This window comes from Genypterus blacodes, unplaced genomic scaffold (genome assembly GCF_046128005.1).
Source record: "Genypterus blacodes isolate CSIRO-AG114 ecotype Tasmania unplaced genomic scaffold, CSIRO-AGI_Gbla_v1 ptg000105l_1, whole genome shotgun sequence".
Taxonomy (NCBI): Eukaryota; Metazoa; Chordata; class Actinopteri; order Ophidiiformes; family Ophidiidae; genus Genypterus; species Genypterus blacodes.
The window spans coordinates 2,225,001-2,242,761 of NW_027466909.1; the positions used below are offsets into that span (position 1 = coordinate 2,225,001).

Genomic DNA, 17,761 nt, shown 5'->3' on the forward strand with positions numbered 1-17,761 from the left:
GAACTTATCAATCATCCCTCCTTCAATCCTTGTTAATTCTTAAACGGGCTGTGGTTTCATGTTTGGTTCTCAGTGAGGAGGAAAATAAAGAAGCATTAATCTTAACCATGCGTGTTTTATCTCTGCTCGCCTCATTTCCACCTCAAAGCGATGAAGCAGCCGCTTGTCTCGCTGGTCGATCGTTTCTCTGAGGCTGATTAACTGGTTGATGTCAGAGTGTCTGACATGCTGATTGGCTCACCAGCACTTCTGCAGCACCTCCAGTGAAGCCTTTGAACTCAGTTTGACTTGGGTGTTTTTGTGTTATGATGGTTTATTACAGATGAAGAAGAGTTTCAGAAAGGAAAACACAGGAACAATATCTTGCTAATGCAGAATTCTCTTTGGTTGGGATCATTTATTAGAGGAAATACCCCGCAGCACATCACAGGTTTGAAGATACACACTCTCTCCCAGGAGTGATGGGACAGATGCACACAGCTTACTGAAGTGTTTTAATGTCACACATTCTCTTATTTGCACATTCCTGCATTATAATAATTCATTTAGATTTTAATTAAACAGTTTTATTTTTATCATATAGAAAAGAAAACCAGTTCTTCAACACAGTTCTACTAAATCCTTTCTAAGCTAATTTGATACGTTACTGGGCGAGACCCGCAGTCAGAATGTGGCTTGTAACCGACTCATCAGAGAGATTATCCCATAACTAAGAGGTTTACACACACACACACACACACACACACACACACACACACACACGCACACACGTGCTGCAGAATGATATTCATACTTCCCTCCCTGTGCCTCCTCAGATATTGCTCTTTAAACACTGTCTGAGTAGCAGGACAGAGTCATTTCATCGCTCACTTCTCCACACACCCAACATGAAAGTTTCCAATGCCTGAAGTCTCTGCACAGAATCACAGGGATTCACTCTACATTCACAAGAGATGTAGAGATCCAACAAATATCAATGCCACATTTCCCAGCGCCTCTGACATTTTTATGGTGTATTGAACTCCCAAATCCCTTGTGCGAGCAGCTCTTGATCACGCTTATGAACCACAATAACAAGTCTCTCCACACACACTGCCAACAGAAAGTCAGTCTAATGAGTTTCAGCCAGTATGTGCCTAATGAGTTCACCCTGCGCAACGGCATAAGGATAAGGTTTCCTGTGGTTCTCCAGCCTAGAGAGGTAGAGAGAGGGAGGGAGGGAGAGGGAGAGAGGGTGGGGGGCTTCGGGGGGCTCTGGTGCCCACAGACACATATATGCACTCAGTTGTTTTAAATGAAAACCTTTTCTCTCCTATCCCTCTTTTGGTGCTGTGCTCTCACTCTCACACAAGCCTATAGCTCCCCCTGCAGTTATCAGTCTCTAAACGTTACTCTTTGCAGCAGCACAAAGTACTTCAAAGTAACTGAGGAACATGTAATACATCATGTAGTTTATTAATAAGGACTGAAGAGTAGATCACAATCGCCAAATGACAGATGAACAGATTTCATTTGTTAGTCCCTGCCTGTGTGTGAATATGCATATTAATATCTGGTGCCAAATGGAATGTAACTAAACTAAAGCAAGTACGCATTACTTCCTTTTGGTGTACTCAGATACTTTTTTAGTGTTTCCCTTTAAGTGAAGTATTACAATTATGAGCTAAACTTCCATACAAATGCCCCAAAAATTAGCATGGGGTACGATAGCGTCAGTGTGAAACCCTGGGCATGCAGTGACTCATGGACACACTCACTGTCTGAGGATCTGCAAACTGTTTACCAGTGGTTAATGCTCTTCAACATAACATATGTCTCAGAAGCCTGACTATCAGAAAAGCAGTCTGACTAAAAGCAGGTCTAAATGATTACAAATATGATCCACATGTCATTGATTGATAGCATTAGCTCCAATCTGTGATCAGCTGGACGCATTTCACTCTCTAAGCATGTGGGAGGCTTTAATTAGAGCCCTGAGCCTGAAGTGTAGAGGAGTGAAGAAGGAAGCCAAGCTCCCCAAAACTGTGCTGGGTGATTGATGGTGCATGATAATGTAAAAGGCTCCGGTCCAAATGCATAGATAGCCTCTTCCTCTATTGATGCATCTACCCATACTGGCTTTCTCTCCTTTATAACTTCTCCATGAGCTCAGAGATTTAAATATTCACTGTATATAGCATCTTGAACATAACCAGACCCCTATGGGCACTGAAGTAAGTGTGTCCTCTTTCATTCTGCAGGCTCCCCTTTAAACTGACACAATGAGATGATCTCTCTGATGACAAAACAATCTACAGATCACACACTTTACAGAAACGCTTTCATAGATTCAGTGGCCAAGAAGCTCTGTGGCTGTCGGGAGAGAGGGGGGCGGGGAGAATGATGTGTGTTGAACGTGTTCAGGTCTAAGAGCAAAGGAATGACAGTGAAGAGCTTTCTGGAAAAACAAAGATGACTAACAGCATTAAGGGGGAGGAGTCGTATGTCTGTGTTGCTGTACCGTCTATGGTTGAAGCACAAAGCTGGAGGTATTTCCTCACCTTGTATGTCTGAGAAAGGCTCGCCAATTAAAAAATGAAAGGAACTACCACAAGAAGCTAGGGATATCTATAAGATATGATCATGCTTGTCATCATTAGCACTCATATAAACTCACCCAGAAGCCATTTGTCAGTTTGAGTGGATAGAACACATCATCATACAGTGGTCTTCATAATGTCTTTCACACTCCCCGCCACCCTCTTCATCACAGTGACCCTCATTTTCTATGATTACATAAAGAGATATTAAGTGAACTCCAGGGTCCAATAACAGTCAATAACAAGCCTCAGAGTCCCACACTGCCTGGACCAGGATGACCAGAGAAATGGGTCCATATGTCAACACAGTCACCATGAAATTGGAAACACAATCAGTCCACCTTCAGCTGCCAACTCCTCAAATACATCTGGGACATTCCAGCTTTGATTCGGGATCAGCCTCCCGCCCAGCTGGTTATCCACTGCTGTCTCGTCTGCATTAAGTCCACCTTAAGTGCATGTCTTTGGTTCCACTAATTGCCTTACTTACCTCATCACAATGTATCTGAGCATCAGCATCAGAAGTACTGTATGTGCTAATGCTATCAATATGGAGTCCAGGCTACAGCACAGTGCTGAGATTAATGGAACATCCACATAACCATAGCGCAAAGACGCTTAATGGTCTTAAAGCCATTTAGATTTGCTTTAATCATATTGGAAACCAAAGACAATCTCCACACTGTGCATGAGCTTAAAGACTCAGACAGTGAGGGCTCATGAGGAAGTTTGTATAAAAATACAGATAGCTGGCTATAATGTACCTGCTAATGGCATGGAAACTTGGCAAAGAAGGGGAGATTACATAACATGAACATGGCAACAGATCAGAGATGCTCGGCAGTTTTGGAGTTTAGGATTTCTTTGGACCATTGAATGATTGAAGTTTGGAGTTTGAATGAAGTTTTCCAGATGTGCTGCAGACGCTTTGATCTTTAGCTCCTAATCCTATTTCCTGTCACCTACTCTTCATTGTTTGGCAGCAGAGTAAGTCACTGTTTTGATAATTGGAAGTCCTAGCTGGAGCTCTTGTCTCTTGACTTGGAGAGAATCCAACTAATAATAATAACAATGATAATAATAAGCTTTTTCGCGACTAGACTGTGAAATCTAGCGGGGTGTTACCAACACATTGTCTTTCCTTATGTAGAAAGCAAAACACTGTATACATGTGTGTGTGTGTGTGTGTGTGTGGTCTGTGTGTGGTGTGGCATCTGCAAACTGCTTGGTGTGTGTGTGTGTGTGTGTGTGTGTGTGTGTGTGTGTGTGTGTGTGTGTGTGTGTGTGTGTGTGTGTGTGTGTGTGTGTGTAGGTCTACTGAAGAGAGACAGGCTGCTTCATCATTCCAGACAGGCTGAGAAAGCAGCACTCACGCTGTGTTCTCCTCCAGCATCAAATATTCAACACACACATTTTCCATTACTTACCCTGATACAAAATCTCTACACCTACAGGCTTTCTGGAGAATGCTGACATTGTTTACCTGCAAAAAGTTTGTTTTGCATAGACCTTTGAAACTCCTGTCTAATGTAGAATCACAGGAACTCTGCAATCTCACAAAGTCACAGAGAGCGAGAACAAAACACACACAAACACACACACACACACACACACACACACACACACACACACACACACACACACACACACACACACACACATACACATATACACACATAAGTCCTTCTGTTCGAAAAAAACACACTCTCTGGCCACTTCAGCAGCTGCCATTGTACGACAAAGCTGTCCACTTTGTCTGCAGGCTAAAGAACGTCTAGGAGTCTAGGACATTTATGTGCTAGTGCTGGACTGGGACATTGAACTTGAGGACGTTGGGGGGCACATACAGTCTGTTCCTGTACTCATTCCCCCTGGCAGACCCACCCATCACTGTGAGAATGCAGATGTAGATGAGCAAAGGCTGGAACTGTGTATGTGTGTGTGTTGTGTTCTGCCTGTCCTTTGGCCCGTGTCTTGTATTTGGGTGCCCTGGTTTCTGATTTACCAAAAGCTCAATCAGGACAACAGCTAGATTTAAGGGCTTGGTTAAGGTGTTTCTGGTCCCTGTGACTCTGTGAACACGACCCTGTGGACCTGTTCATGTTTGCTCCCAATCTAAAGTTGCCTTTATTAAATATTCATAAGCTGTTGAGGCATTAATATTTTAGTCAGTGGTAGTAGTATTTCTTTGGCCTTCCATTAGTTTTTCTGTAGAGTTTCAGAACTTACATGTTCCAGTTTGTCCCTCCTGCTGAGCCAGACGCTGGCCGAGTAGCCCTGCTGCTGCCCCGTCGACACCAGGGGAGTCGATAGAACCCCTGTGGTTGAGCCGCCAAAACCCAAACCCTGACTCCTCTGGTCCTGGTTGCCCCTCGGCCCACGGGTCCCTCGCACGTCCATGTGGTCGGATGGTCTCGATCAACGGTTGGATAGATTGCTGATTTCTTCAGGTGCCTTAGGTAAAACGATCAATTAAGTTGTTGATATGAGAGTAACAGCAGAAGAAAATCCTTCCTTGCCGGGTTGTATTGTGGAGCTTGAGCCTTGCTGTACCTGTTACTGTGTCTCTCTATCCCTGCTCTCAAAGCTCCAAAGACCATCCATCAAACCCTGAAAGCTGGCTGTGAAAAGTTCTCATCGTTTTCATCTGATTCTCTAAATGCATCAAGCTTTCAGTGTGGTCGCACTCTTCACAGTAGCGTCCCTTCCATCCGCTCTAATGGAACATTTACGTTCATAAATCCACAGGCTGAAAGAAATCCTCCAGTGTGTCTTCACAAAGCCGGATAACACAGAGATCCTTCTGCTTTTTACAACTAACTACTGCTCAAACCTCCATGGCTGAGTGCCGACTGAGGGACTATGAACGTTCCGATCGGGATGGCCAACGGCTAAGGCATCCCCCAGTCTGGGAGTGTGTGAGGGAGAGAGAGAGAGAGGGAGGGAGTTGAGTGAGAGGAAAGATAAGTGAGAGAAGGGAAGGGAGGGGTGGAGAACCATAGAGAAAGTGATGAGAAGAGAGAGAGGAGAGGACCCCCGTGTGTGACAGACACCACTGATAGAATAAAGGGACGCCCATTCTCTTGCTGTCTCACTTCTTTCCTTCTTTCTTTCTTTCTTTCTTTCTTTCTTTCTTTCTTTCTTTCTTTCTTTCTTTATCTCTTTCTTTATCTCTTTCTCTCTGTGTTATTCTCTCTCCCAGCACTGTTATACCAGAATGTATTCCTCATTTCCCTGTGGCACACTTACCTAGACACGCTGCTACATGGTTGCGGCTACACACATGCACCACGGGTTACACGCACACACACGCACACATGCACACACATAGATTTATACATACCGGAACATAGCAACAAAATGCTGCAGTAATCGTCTGCCCTTATCTTGTCTTGGCCCTTTGTGCCAGAGAAGCAACAGAGCTTAACAACTTTAATTGGCTATCAACTGACATATGGATGATCCCACAAGTGTATGTGGCCTCCCCAACACACACACACACTGATGTCATCCAAGCATTCAAATATTTCATAATGAATTCATTCTAATTGGGTTTGACTTCTGGAGTCAAGATGAGGGGAGATTACCAAATGGACACTTTTTGCTCAAAATGATCAAATTGGCAATGTAATATAAAAAATCTCATTCTAATCTACTCTCATACAAAACGTTAGCTCTTTGTGTGCTGTTGTATTCCACTCACCTCCCTCTCTGCTAGAATGGCGTTGCCATCAGCGGAGACGCCGGCTGAATACTGATCTCTGAGGTTAATTGGGGAAGTTCGTTGAACATCAGCCAACTTCAACTCCGGGACACTGAGCCGCGCCAAAAGGCTCGCAGGTTTGAAGCAATGAGGAAACTCATCACGTAGTCTGGCAGTGACATGCTGCAAAGGTCGGCGAATGAAAAGCTTTTGCTCCAGTCTGTTGGCTCAACTGTGATCTAATAAAGTGAAAGGAAACCACGCCTCAGTTCTTTTGGCACCAAAGCCACCGTGGGCCAATTTGTACACACATTTTTGTCAGACGCCTGAAGGGTCTGACAAAAATTACAAATGATAATATCCATCGTCAATCTCCATGATATAGTTTAGGGTGATTATAAAGGCTCATACAAAGAGGCTTGACTTGATCAGTTACGTCTTTAACTGCAGAGCTATCCTTCCCTCTTGTATCACCGGCCTTCCCCTCTTTTCTGTCTATAAAAGAAATAATATTTTTAGGAGGCAGTGAGGTTTAGATGGACTAAAAGTGATTATTGGGTTACTATTCATAATCTGCTGCAGGATCGTTTGCTTTACGCCCCATAGAAGCCGAAAGCTGATAATAGCTGCACGCCTCCTCCTCCGCATAAATAACCCTCGGACTGACTGTTTACAGAAAAACTACCGTCCTCTTTCATTACATAACAGTCAAACTTCAGCTAGGTTTGTTAAATAATTAACGACAGCTTCGCCATAAATGTGAAAGTTATTAATCATTTTACTGTTTCACCAAATATAAACACTCACATTACGCTAATCTAGCTGCTTCATTCTAACACCTTGTACCTTGCGGCGGGTGACCTTGTTATTGTTTATTTATTGTATGTTATTTCCCCTGCATGTCCTCACATAATTTCATTAATCTGGTAGTGAAATTTACGGCATGCGGAGTCACATTATCCCAAAGCAGATCACAATAATGACTGCACCATGTGCCTCAGTGACCTTTCCCCGTGGCCAAAGATTAGTCAGCCAAAATGCCTCAGCAACAATCAATAAACCCCCCAATGTGATCACCAGCAGTGACAAGCAGGCAGATTTTCCCTCCATCACTCCTTCCTAGCTCTAAAACACCTGCTCTCAAGTTCTCTCTCCTCCTCCAGTACAGCAGCTCATTAAATGTACACTTTAGCCTTAGTCTTAATTCTGACCTCAGCCTGGATGAGGTGAGCTTAATGCACACAGCCTTCTGCAGAATGAGAGCATTAACCACTGTGCTGCAAAGATACCATTAAGTGTCGTGTTAAATTTGGTCAAGGAAGCTTTTGTTGTATTCTCTGGTCACATAATCACAGGGTGTAAGATTGACACAGTGCACTGGGCCCATCGTGCTCCTATGGAGGTGGAATGAATCACTTTGGGGCTAAAGCAATATTTGAAACTCCATGCAAAGCAAAAATGTGCTCCCACCATGTAACCACCTCTCCCCTTTCTGTCTCTGTTATCTTCTCTCTTCTTCTCTGTCTCTTTCTTTCTGAGAAGCCGCACCCTTCTTTCTTCAGAATGCTTAACATTCTCCCTCTGTATTGCCATTTACTCCTGCAGGTGGAGTCTTCCTGTTATTTCCTCTCTCATTCAATAATTGCTGGAATGGAGGGACCTTTCACTACCTTCCCTAAGGCCCAGGACTGAGCAGCTTTCTAAATTCAGTGTGTTCATCCTTGTGCCCCAATGAAAACATTTAATCATGTTCAGTGGAAAATGCTGTTTCTTTACTCACTTTATTCCTTATTCACATGAGTTTTTACAGGGATGTTGTATAAACCCACTGCAAGTGTAGCAGAGCTGATTAATGAGAGTATTTCAGTATTTCTGTGACACTTTTTTCTTCTGCCTCTCTAATTAGCTACACAATCTCGCTCGCACACTCGCTCTTCCTCTCTCCCCCCCTCTCTCAGAGCGAAAGGCCAGTTAGGCTCTTGCACCAGTGAAGCACAAGCAGACTGCAGAGGGAACCTAAGTTAATTAAACGGCTCAATTTCAGCTTCCTCTCATACAGGTGTGAGTATAAATATAGATATTTGATAACCAGATAGAAACACCAACACACTGATCTCGGGTGTCCACCATAAAGTAAAGCTCCCTTTGTGACATTGAGCATTCCAGTGGTTCCATAATATGAAAGGGTTGGTGGCAGTGTTGCCAAAATTGTAGAATTTATAATAAAACTAAAAGGCTTTTTAAACCCAATGCCAAGGCAGTTTAGAAAATGTCTGAATGGATTGAATCACTACTACTACTGGTAATGTATCAATATGACATCATTAGTTTGGATGTCATCAATGTTGAAACTTGACGTCATCACTTTTTCCTATTTAGAGGAAGAAGAAGTGTCTTTCTGTTCCCAGCACCAGCGTCAGATAAGCATGAAACTGAAATGTAGCACTTCTTGGGGTAAGTTTAACCAATTTGTTACACGCACGACAAGAAGCAATACACTTCTTTCTTCTGTCTTCTCTTCAGACACGTGAGCTTGAAGAGGATATGTAGGAATGAAGGCCGAGCTGTGGAAGACAGAGGCTGAAATACAGCAGAAGATGGGTGAGTTCATGTCAGCTGTCTTTCCAACCAAACACGTCTTTGTTCTCTGATCTCTACAATGCTTAACATTCACTTTCTGCATCGCCATTTTACTCTCCCCTGTAGTCTTAGTTGTTGTTAGTCTTCTCTCTGGTAATACCCACATGTGGCCACGAGATGGCAGTAAATGTCATGTTGGGCAAACTGACAACCAGAAGAAGAGACATCAACCACAAGCTATCATGGGAAACGACAAGGTCGGTGCTCTCAACTTTACAACTTCAAGTTACAAAGTATCAATTTCACTTTATTAAGAACACATTAACCTTGGTGTAGCTCCTGTTTATCGGTTAACGTTTAACAGATCGCTTATGTTGTTAGACAGCCGTCCCGGTGCTAACGTTTAGCACCTTCATGTTAGCATAGCATGTCTGCCAGCTATGTATTATCAATAACATCACATTAAAAATTCTGTTTGCTGATTTAAACACCAAAGAATAGAACAAACATAAATTACGCGTTAGAATAAAGTGAAGATCTTCGTTACAGTGCAGACTTAGTTTTAAGTTAGGTTAGGACGTTTTCTGCTGCTTTAGTTAAAGTTTACCTCACATGATGCTCATTTGTTGTAGAAATGGTCTGACAATATTAATATATATTTGATTCCAATAACTCCAATAGAATAATATGACTCCTTAGCACGATTATTGTTGTTTTGATGTTCAGCACAATGTAACCGCACTAACTACACTGTGCAAGTGAAGATCCTTGATTATCTGCCATTGTGTCATATATGTGCCAAGTATAATTACATTATGGTGTGTGATAGAACACTATAGACCAGCTGAAGGACCTGGTCGAGCTGAAGGACCAACTTGAGGACATCCAGAGACGAGTAGAGGATGAAATACAAGCTGGGGTTCCTCCAGTAAGAGACACACACACACACACACACACACATCCACACACATCCACACACATCCATCCCTGGTTTGTAGACATGATTATGGATGCAGCTGATCCAGTCTGAAGTCCTCTGCTCTTCTCTATAGGGAGGAAGTTTCTTGTCGTCACCCTTCCTCAAAGGTTTCCTGGCCGGGTATGTTGTGGCCAGACTGCGCTCATCACCGTTGCTCGGGGTTGCCGTAGGAACGTGTACAGGGATGTTTGCAGCCCAGAATTACGCCATTCCCAATATTGAAACCACGGTCAGAGACTACATCAGCAAACTGAAAGGAGGAAGCAAGTGAGAGGAGGAGGACTGAAGAATGAGGCGTTCATGTGAGGAGCAGCCAGTGGAGCGGCAAACGGGAACAGTATGCAGGAAAACTCTTTAGTTTCTCTAGATCCAGATGTTATTGTCATCGTTTTACTTCATCTATAAAAATAGCTCATTTAAGTGTTTAGGGTGCTTTTCTATCCGTACACTTTTACCTTTTTGTTCATGTTCATGTTGTTTCCAGGTGCTGGTGTCGTTTCTCTGCACCACCAAACTCATCTAGATTAGTTTCATTGTGTTCTATAAGCCATCTGGTCAGGAAAATCTATACCAAAGTGACAAGTTACTTTGAGTTATAGCTTTAATTCTTATAAAGCTGAAGTTGTTAGTGGATAAAATGTTTATATGGAATATATATTAAGGTGCCTGCTCTGGTTGGGACCTGATCAATCATCTCTAAACGTGTGTGCAATAGCCCGTCCTCTGGATTGGGCTTTTTACTTCATATGCTGGACCCAGGTTGATTTTGTAAAATGTGCCGTTGATGAGAGGTTTGAAGACCGAATTATTGCAATGTAACATGTATGTGCCTGGTGTCGGTGCTGCTGGTTCTAAGAACCTTTTATGTAGAGAAGAGTCAAAGCAAAGTTTGAGCTGGTGAGATCTGATTTACACTCACAAAGACGTCATTATCCTCTGAGCTTCCTGCTGCCTCAGTACTGTAGCAATGTAATTGTGTAATACTGTGTTAGTGGGGACAGAACACTCTGTAGTAAAGCTTGAAATATAATAATAGTTGAGTTTACGTTTCAACCATTGACATATCATGGTTTAGGAAAGAACATTTCAGGGTTATATGTTCACTATTTGTCAGGAAAAGAGGGTTTATATAATAATCACTATCTGACCCTGACACTGTCCAGGAAGTCTCTGCTGTCTGTAAAATCAGGAAAAAACAATAGTTTGAATCAATACTCCCATTTCTGCCCTTTAATGGTTGATTATTAAGTCATTCAGCTTTAATCCACCTACCATCTATGTTTCAGCAATATCTACACATCTATACTCACAGAGAGAGAACATTATCAATGATTATTCTGCAGTTTGTTTTGCACTCTGAAACCATAAATCCCCCTGGTAAAGAAAGAAATTCATAATTGCACTAAGAGCTGTCAAATAACACAAACTAAGGTCACCCCAGGTACTGAGTTGCTGCTCTCAAGATGAACGCACAAAATGTAACTAAACAGGAAATTATCTTATTTTTGAACTGGAAATTATTAGAATAATGTGTGTTTTATTATGTGGAGTCCATGAACCACATGTGCCAACAGACAATCATCACCTTGGTGTCTTCATATAGCATGCTTGTTGTTTTCCTTTCTGTTGGGTGTTTGCATGGTTTGTTTTGTTTTAAAGTCCTTCTGTCCTTGTGTCATATGTAACACTTACAGATCTCATGTGTTTTAGATGATGGGCCAGGGTTTGCTGCATTATCATGGGTTTGTTTCACTTGTTTGCCATTGCATGATTTAGTGTGCTTGACCTGTTTATTCATAATCAAAACCATTCAAAGGTGTTAGAAGATTTATTTGTGTTATTAAAATAAAAAAAAGAACAGTTTGCAGATATGAATGTGTTCGTTTGTGAAGCTGCTTTCACTCAAATAGGAAAAAATAATCAGAATTTCCCCCCCTTAATATAAAGTTTGATCTTGATTGGCTTTTACAAACTTTAATAGAAATAAGCTGGAATGTGGAACAAACTTAGTATTGATTTAAGATAGTGATGATAAACTGACGCAGTGGTAAGATGATGAGCTGAAGCATCACTGCTGTCAGGAGGAGATTCCATCAGCTTGAATTAATCCTCTAAGAACAGAAAACAGATTTAAGAAAAGTACAAACATGCAGACATGTATCTACTGTAACAGGGAGACAAGCTTATAGAATATAACACGTGTAGCTATCAAGTATATTAACATTAAGCAGATTTTCCTTAGAAGAAGTCCAGACACACACAAAGGCTTATAACCACATACACACTGATCTGAAGAACATCTGTGTGTACTCACCTTCAAGCTGCATGAGACCAGGCTGAGCCATCACTCTGCTCAGGACGCCTACAAAGCAACACATCTAACAGTCAGATACAGTAGTGTTGAATCAAAAGCTTCTGTTTCTACGTAGCTCCATGCAAATACAAAAGTGAAACAGGAACAGGAAGCATGTGGCACTTTCCTGTCCTCTCTTCAGTGCTGCAGTGTAATCTATATATCGTCCATTGTATCATGTTTATGTGTGTATCTGTATCATGTACATATATACGGTGTGTACTTTATACCATATGTACATACTGTACCTCTGTGTCTTGGGATCTCAGTGGAGTTTTCCTGAAATACAAACAGAACAAAAAACATCTGAATTTGATTTTCAATGATAAAAAATCGACAGAGAGGGAAAAGAAAGATAAACGTCACTACTATAAGGCTGTAAAAGAAACCAAATAAATTGAAATCTCAGGTTGGATGCTTTGCATTGAGCCAAAATTGCTTATGCTTTTGAAATGTCAGCATTGCCCTGGATTGTACAGGTATATGCCACTATATTGAACAAATGCCATAAATCATATTCACGTCACCTCAGCCACAGCACCATCCACCAGCACGGTGTCCATGGGGATGTGGACCATCGCAGACGCAGCACCTATGGAGAGAAATACAAACAGTCAGGACAGAGTCAGAGCCAATCAGAAACAAGGAGTATTTGGGTTCAGTCCAGCTCAGTCATATTCTACAGAGGCCAGTCCAATCCAGTCTTTCAAGGATATAGAGATACGGGTTGTGACAATAGTTCTCATCATTAAAAAAAAGTTGTATTTGTTTGTTATACCCACTATCCATTCTCTACACGTTATTGGTCAGCCCACAAATGCAGAATGTATTGCATCATCTTTGCGCTCCTCACCAGTTCTTCCTTTCTCCATCTTTGCCTTCAAGTTGCGGTTGTTCTCCTCCAGTGACTTGATGTCGCCGCTCTGGCTGAAGACAAAGTAGGCGGTCAGGACCTGGCCGGCAATCAGCAGGCAGGCCAGCAGGGTTATACCTGCCACCTTACAGGCTCGGGTCGAGCTCCCGCTGGAAAGCAAGAGCAGAACACAGGAGGGAGGAGATGAGCACAGGGGTGTAAGCCTGACAAGGACAGGAGATATTTATACAGCTATCCATGCTGTGAAAGTAAGAAGGACAAGTGAATACTGAAACAGAGTCGAAGATAGGAACGTTTCTGTTTGTTTCTGAAAGAATCCTGACATTCATGAAAAGAGGAACCTCTGGTACAAATGTCAAACACGTCACAGACAAAGGAGAAACGAAATCATCTGTTTCTAAGAAGGCAACTAAGTAAAAGTACGAGTCTCTCAAACATTTCCCTGTCTGATAATTCTCTGCTTAATTATGATGAACTAGTATGTCTAGTACTATATGTAAGTGTTTTAACACTGTTATTGATGACATTTAAAGTCCATTTAGGAATCCATTTTACAACACACACCCTCACACCTTACCCATGAGTCTGTATGCTTGCAGTCTGCAGGCTGGGGGATCTGAGCAGAGGTGTAGTCTGGGTCTCAGGATCTGCCATCTTCACTAAAGACAAAAGTAAAATCACACACATACATTGCCACATCAAATACGAGGATGCTGATTCAAACACACACTTACACTCAAAGAGGCTGTTAAACACACACACACACACACACACACACACACACACACACACAGACACAGACACACACACAGACACACACACACACACACACACACACACAGACACACACACACACACACACACACACAATAGTTATTACCTTCTTTCTGGTTTCAAGCTGTTTTGCGAATAATAGTGGCAAGATTTGTTTTTTATGTCTGTACAGGAGGACAGAGATAAGGAACTGAGAGAGCTTCGGGGAAAACCCACATCAACACACGACCAAACAAACTGGTTGGGTTGTTTCAGAATTAATTTTTTCATTGGTTGTTGATCCTCATCATCATCAGTTGCCAGAGGCAAACATGCAGCAGGTAGCAATTATCAAACTACTTGTTGACATATCAGAATTCCTTTACTTTTATACAGTATATCCTTTACTGCTGGATGAAGAATAAATATGTCAAGTATGCTTTAATTATAATAGTATTTTATATCTAGTAACCAGAGAAATCTTTTTTAAACTTTAAGCTCAAATCACCTGCCCCGAAAATGAAGAATACTTGGAATCTGAATACATTTTCCAGCTTGCCCTATAAAATATAAATAATATGAGACCCATTCATAAGTATAAATACATTACATTTAGTTTCTGTCTACCATTAGTCCCCTTATTAAAGGGCATGTCAATCAATTCAGTGGCAACTCTACAGTTTGACAGCTACATTTTTCAATTATGGTTTTGGGGCCGACATTTGGTTCACAATATGAAAATAAGATTACATTTGAATACCATCAACATCCCAGATTGAAAAAGGCTGAGTCCAGAGCTGAACCCTACAAAGGGTTACTCAGTACACTTACCAAGCCCACCGCTCAATTCATCATTATATATAATATAAATACAAAGGCAAGAACAGACACTTGTGTGATTCAGTTGATTTTTTTTTACCATCAAAAGCCAAACATGTATCGCTAAATAAATAAATAAATAAATATCATTTCCTGTTCCAAAACTCTAGTCTAGACTGATTAGACAGTTGTTCCCCTTTAAGACTGTTGGACTGCTCTGATTGGTTGAACCCGCAGCGTCACAGGAAGCAAATTCACCTCTGTTTACTTCGTGAAATGTAGCGGAGAAGCTGCTGCATGACGTTGTATGCTGGAATATCCACAAATAAACCGAGCATTTATACACAAAGACGACGTATAAATATTGTTAATGCCGTCCCGATAGATGCCATTAGGGAAACATAAACCAAACCAACAGAGCTCCAATGAGCGCTAGCTAGCTAACGAGAAGCGCCAATTTTGAAAGAAGCTAGCGAGAGCAAACTTACAACTTCACCTTTCGCTTGGTTTGTAGCGACTTCACAAGGTAGGAGGCTCAAAGTGGGCTGGCTCTGTGTATAATGGTGTTTTTGAGAGATATACTGACCTGCCTAAAGTAACACTATGGTGCTGCTTAACGCTAATACGATGATGTGATGTTACAATTTGACATCTAATCTTCAAACAGATGATGCGAAGACCCAGAGCGACAACGACCTGTAAAGCAGTCAAATACACAGATGTGGACAGCGACCTGTAAGTGTGTGTGTGTTTGTGTGTGTGTGGTCATAGAAGGTGAATTAGTTAGATATGGAGAAGCTTGAGAGTTAAGTCAAGTAATATGAACGTGACCATACAAACTATACATTACACAGAAAGGGTTGGCACAGCATTTGAACCTTTGCTATGACGCCACTATGCCACTGCACTATCCTTCATTCTGCTGTTTTACTCTACCATCAGGTCCTTTACACAGACCATAAGTAGTGGTGAGGAAGGTGAGGAATGGAAGCCAGAGGAGCCAAAGCCAAAGGGTTCAAAGAAACCCACCAAAGCCCCGGCAGCAGGGCCGAAGAAAGCAGCTGCCAAGAGACCTGCCAAGCCTAAGGAACCCAAAGCTCCCAAAGTGCCTAAAGAACCCAAGCCAAGGGCCCCACGGAAACCTGCCTCAGCGGGGAAACCACGGGCCCAAACATCTCCTAATGCTCCTGGAACATCTAGGTCAGGAGCACTAAAGGAGGAGAAGAAGGAGGACGAGGCCGAAGAAAGACAAGCAGAAACACAAGTGCACTGTGAAGAGGCGGGTGAGCCAAGCGTCAGAATGAAGGAGGAGGTAAGAGGCTTTGGCTTTTAAGAAAGAATAATTCACTTGATAACAATAATAATCTTTTGTGAGCCTGATGTCACCTTGTATCAAAGCTTCCTCTCCTCTCTCGTTGCAGAGGGTTTCATTTCATGTGTCAGAGACCCATCAGTTGGACAGCTTGTGTGCGGCCAGGCTCGCCATGAAGAAGGAGGAAGAAGAGGAGGAAGATTTCACATTTGACGAGCCTTGTCTGAAGAAACAGAAGACCGGCGGTGCCTGCCAGGGACTGCCCACTGCTTTACACTCACCAGAAGCACGAGCTCTGAAGAATGAGCTCAATATGAGCTGGGACCTGATAGAGGTTTGTTTACCTAGTTCACATAATCAACTACACACTAAAAGTTGTTACCATGACTTGGCTAGATAGTTGAGAGGACACAATGTTGTTGCTGAGGTACTGATACCTGGAAAAGTTTGTGTCCATGTCTCTCATGAGTGACATTTGTGTGTGTGTCTCTCCTCATAGCTACTATCTAAGCTGACGTGTGTGGAGCGGTGGGTGAGTGTAAATATCATTCAACTGCTTCGCGAGGAGAACACGGTGCCGTTTATGGTCCGTTACCGGAAAGAGATGATCAACCACATGGATGCTGATGCCGTCAGAGATGTCCAGCTTGTGTATGAGGAGTTACGGTAGGCAGTGTGTCTGTCTCCGTGTGTCTGTGTGTCTGTGTGTCTGTGTCTGTGTCTGTGTCTGTGTCTGGGTGTGGGTGTGGGAGTGGGAGTGGGTGTTGGTGGGTGTGAGAGAGAGAGGTGAAACGGCAAGTTAAAATGTAGAGTTTCACATTCACAGTTTGCTGGTTAATTCAAGTATTGGCCACTAGATGGCGGTAACAGTCAAGCTTTGGTGTCTAGAGCTTGACTGCTTGTGTTCTGCCTGCATGGATCTACATCAGTTGCATATCCATCCAATCTCTATAGCCGCTTTATGTGTGTTTGGAATTTAGCCGACCAGATTTTCTTATCTATATATATCTGTGTGTCTGTGTGTTTTTGTAGCTCTCTGGCCAAAAAGACCCAGTCTGTGATCCAGACCCTTAAGAAGGACGGGGTGTTGACAACCGAGCTGGAACAAAATCTGAGGAGCTGCCGATCGGCTGATGAACTGGATCATGTGGTCAGAGTCACATTTATGACCTCAGATACACTCCTTATTTCAAGTTAATTTTTAAATGTCATCTAAGGGCTCCACACTTGAAAATTGCAGACATTTTCACATCACATTTCCTTTTTATTTTTATTTAAGGACCATTTTATCTGTCTTCTCCTTTCTGCAGTATTCTCCTTATAAGAAGGGAAGTAAGCTGACCAAGGCACGCAGGGCCAAAGCACTCGGCCTCGAGGTCGCCGCCACCGCATTAATGGAAACGCCACACACACTGGATTTAAGGTCATTGGTCAAAGCCGGTACTGAGGGTAAGGGTGAAAAGTTAAGCAGTTATTAAAGCACATTTACAAACCACGTTGTAACTGTGCACTGATATGGCCATAAGCTAAGTGAAAGTGCTATTCTCAAGTGTGTGTATGTGTGTGTGTGTTTGTCAGGTTTGTCATCGGTGGAAGAAGTTGCTACTGGTGTGGAGCATATCTTGGCTGATATGATAGCTAAAGACCCGGACACGCTCACCTACGTGAAATCATTGTGAGAACATGTTGACACACATGCTACTGTTCTTATGTTCATGGAGATCTGCTGACCCTAACTGAAAATGATATTCTGTACATTTGTCTTGTTAATACCTTTATACTTATCGGTTGGTCTCCTCCCCTCTTTTC

General features: G+C 42.4%; 3 protein-coding genes across 3 annotated transcripts in view; 2 read left to right on the forward strand and 1 right to left on the reverse strand.

Annotated features, from left to right (window-relative positions):
* Nucleotides 1-4,979, reverse strand: part of LOC143008595 (inactive phospholipase D5) — a 33,908-nt gene extending 28,929 nt beyond the window's left edge. Inside the window, exon 1 of the mRNA XM_076160418.1 lies at nt 4,809-4,979. Within this exon, the coding sequence (XP_076016533.1) occupies nt 4,809-4,979 (171 nt within the window). The remainder of the gene's footprint in view (nt 1-4,808) is intronic.
* Nucleotides 4,980-9,014: 4,035 nt separating this feature from the next.
* LOC143008547 (SLC35A4 upstream open reading frame protein-like) lies at nt 9,015-11,814 on the forward strand. The gene is made up of 3 exons (XM_076160361.1): nt 9,015-9,119; nt 9,692-9,790; nt 9,915-11,814. Exons 1-3 carry the CDS (start codon nt 9,027-9,029, stop codon nt 10,110-10,112), a joined length of 390 nt encoding a protein of 129 aa, XP_076016476.1. The 5' UTR covers nt 9,015-9,026; the 3' UTR covers nt 10,113-11,814.
* Nucleotides 11,815-14,893: 3,079 nt separating this feature from the next.
* Nucleotides 14,894-17,761, forward strand: part of srbd1 (S1 RNA binding domain 1) — a 38,234-nt gene continuing 35,366 nt past the window's right edge. The window contains exons 1-8 of the mRNA XM_076160250.1: nt 14,894-15,166; nt 15,308-15,375; nt 15,583-15,952; nt 16,062-16,286; nt 16,452-16,618; nt 16,985-17,102; nt 17,263-17,401; nt 17,531-17,627. Of these exons, the coding sequence (XP_076016365.1) occupies nt 15,308-15,375; nt 15,583-15,952; nt 16,062-16,286; nt 16,452-16,618; nt 16,985-17,102; nt 17,263-17,401; nt 17,531-17,627 (1,184 nt within the window). The 5' untranslated portion in view covers nt 14,894-15,166. The remainder of the gene's footprint in view (nt 15,167-15,307; nt 15,376-15,582; nt 15,953-16,061; nt 16,287-16,451; nt 16,619-16,984; nt 17,103-17,262; nt 17,402-17,530; nt 17,628-17,761) is intronic.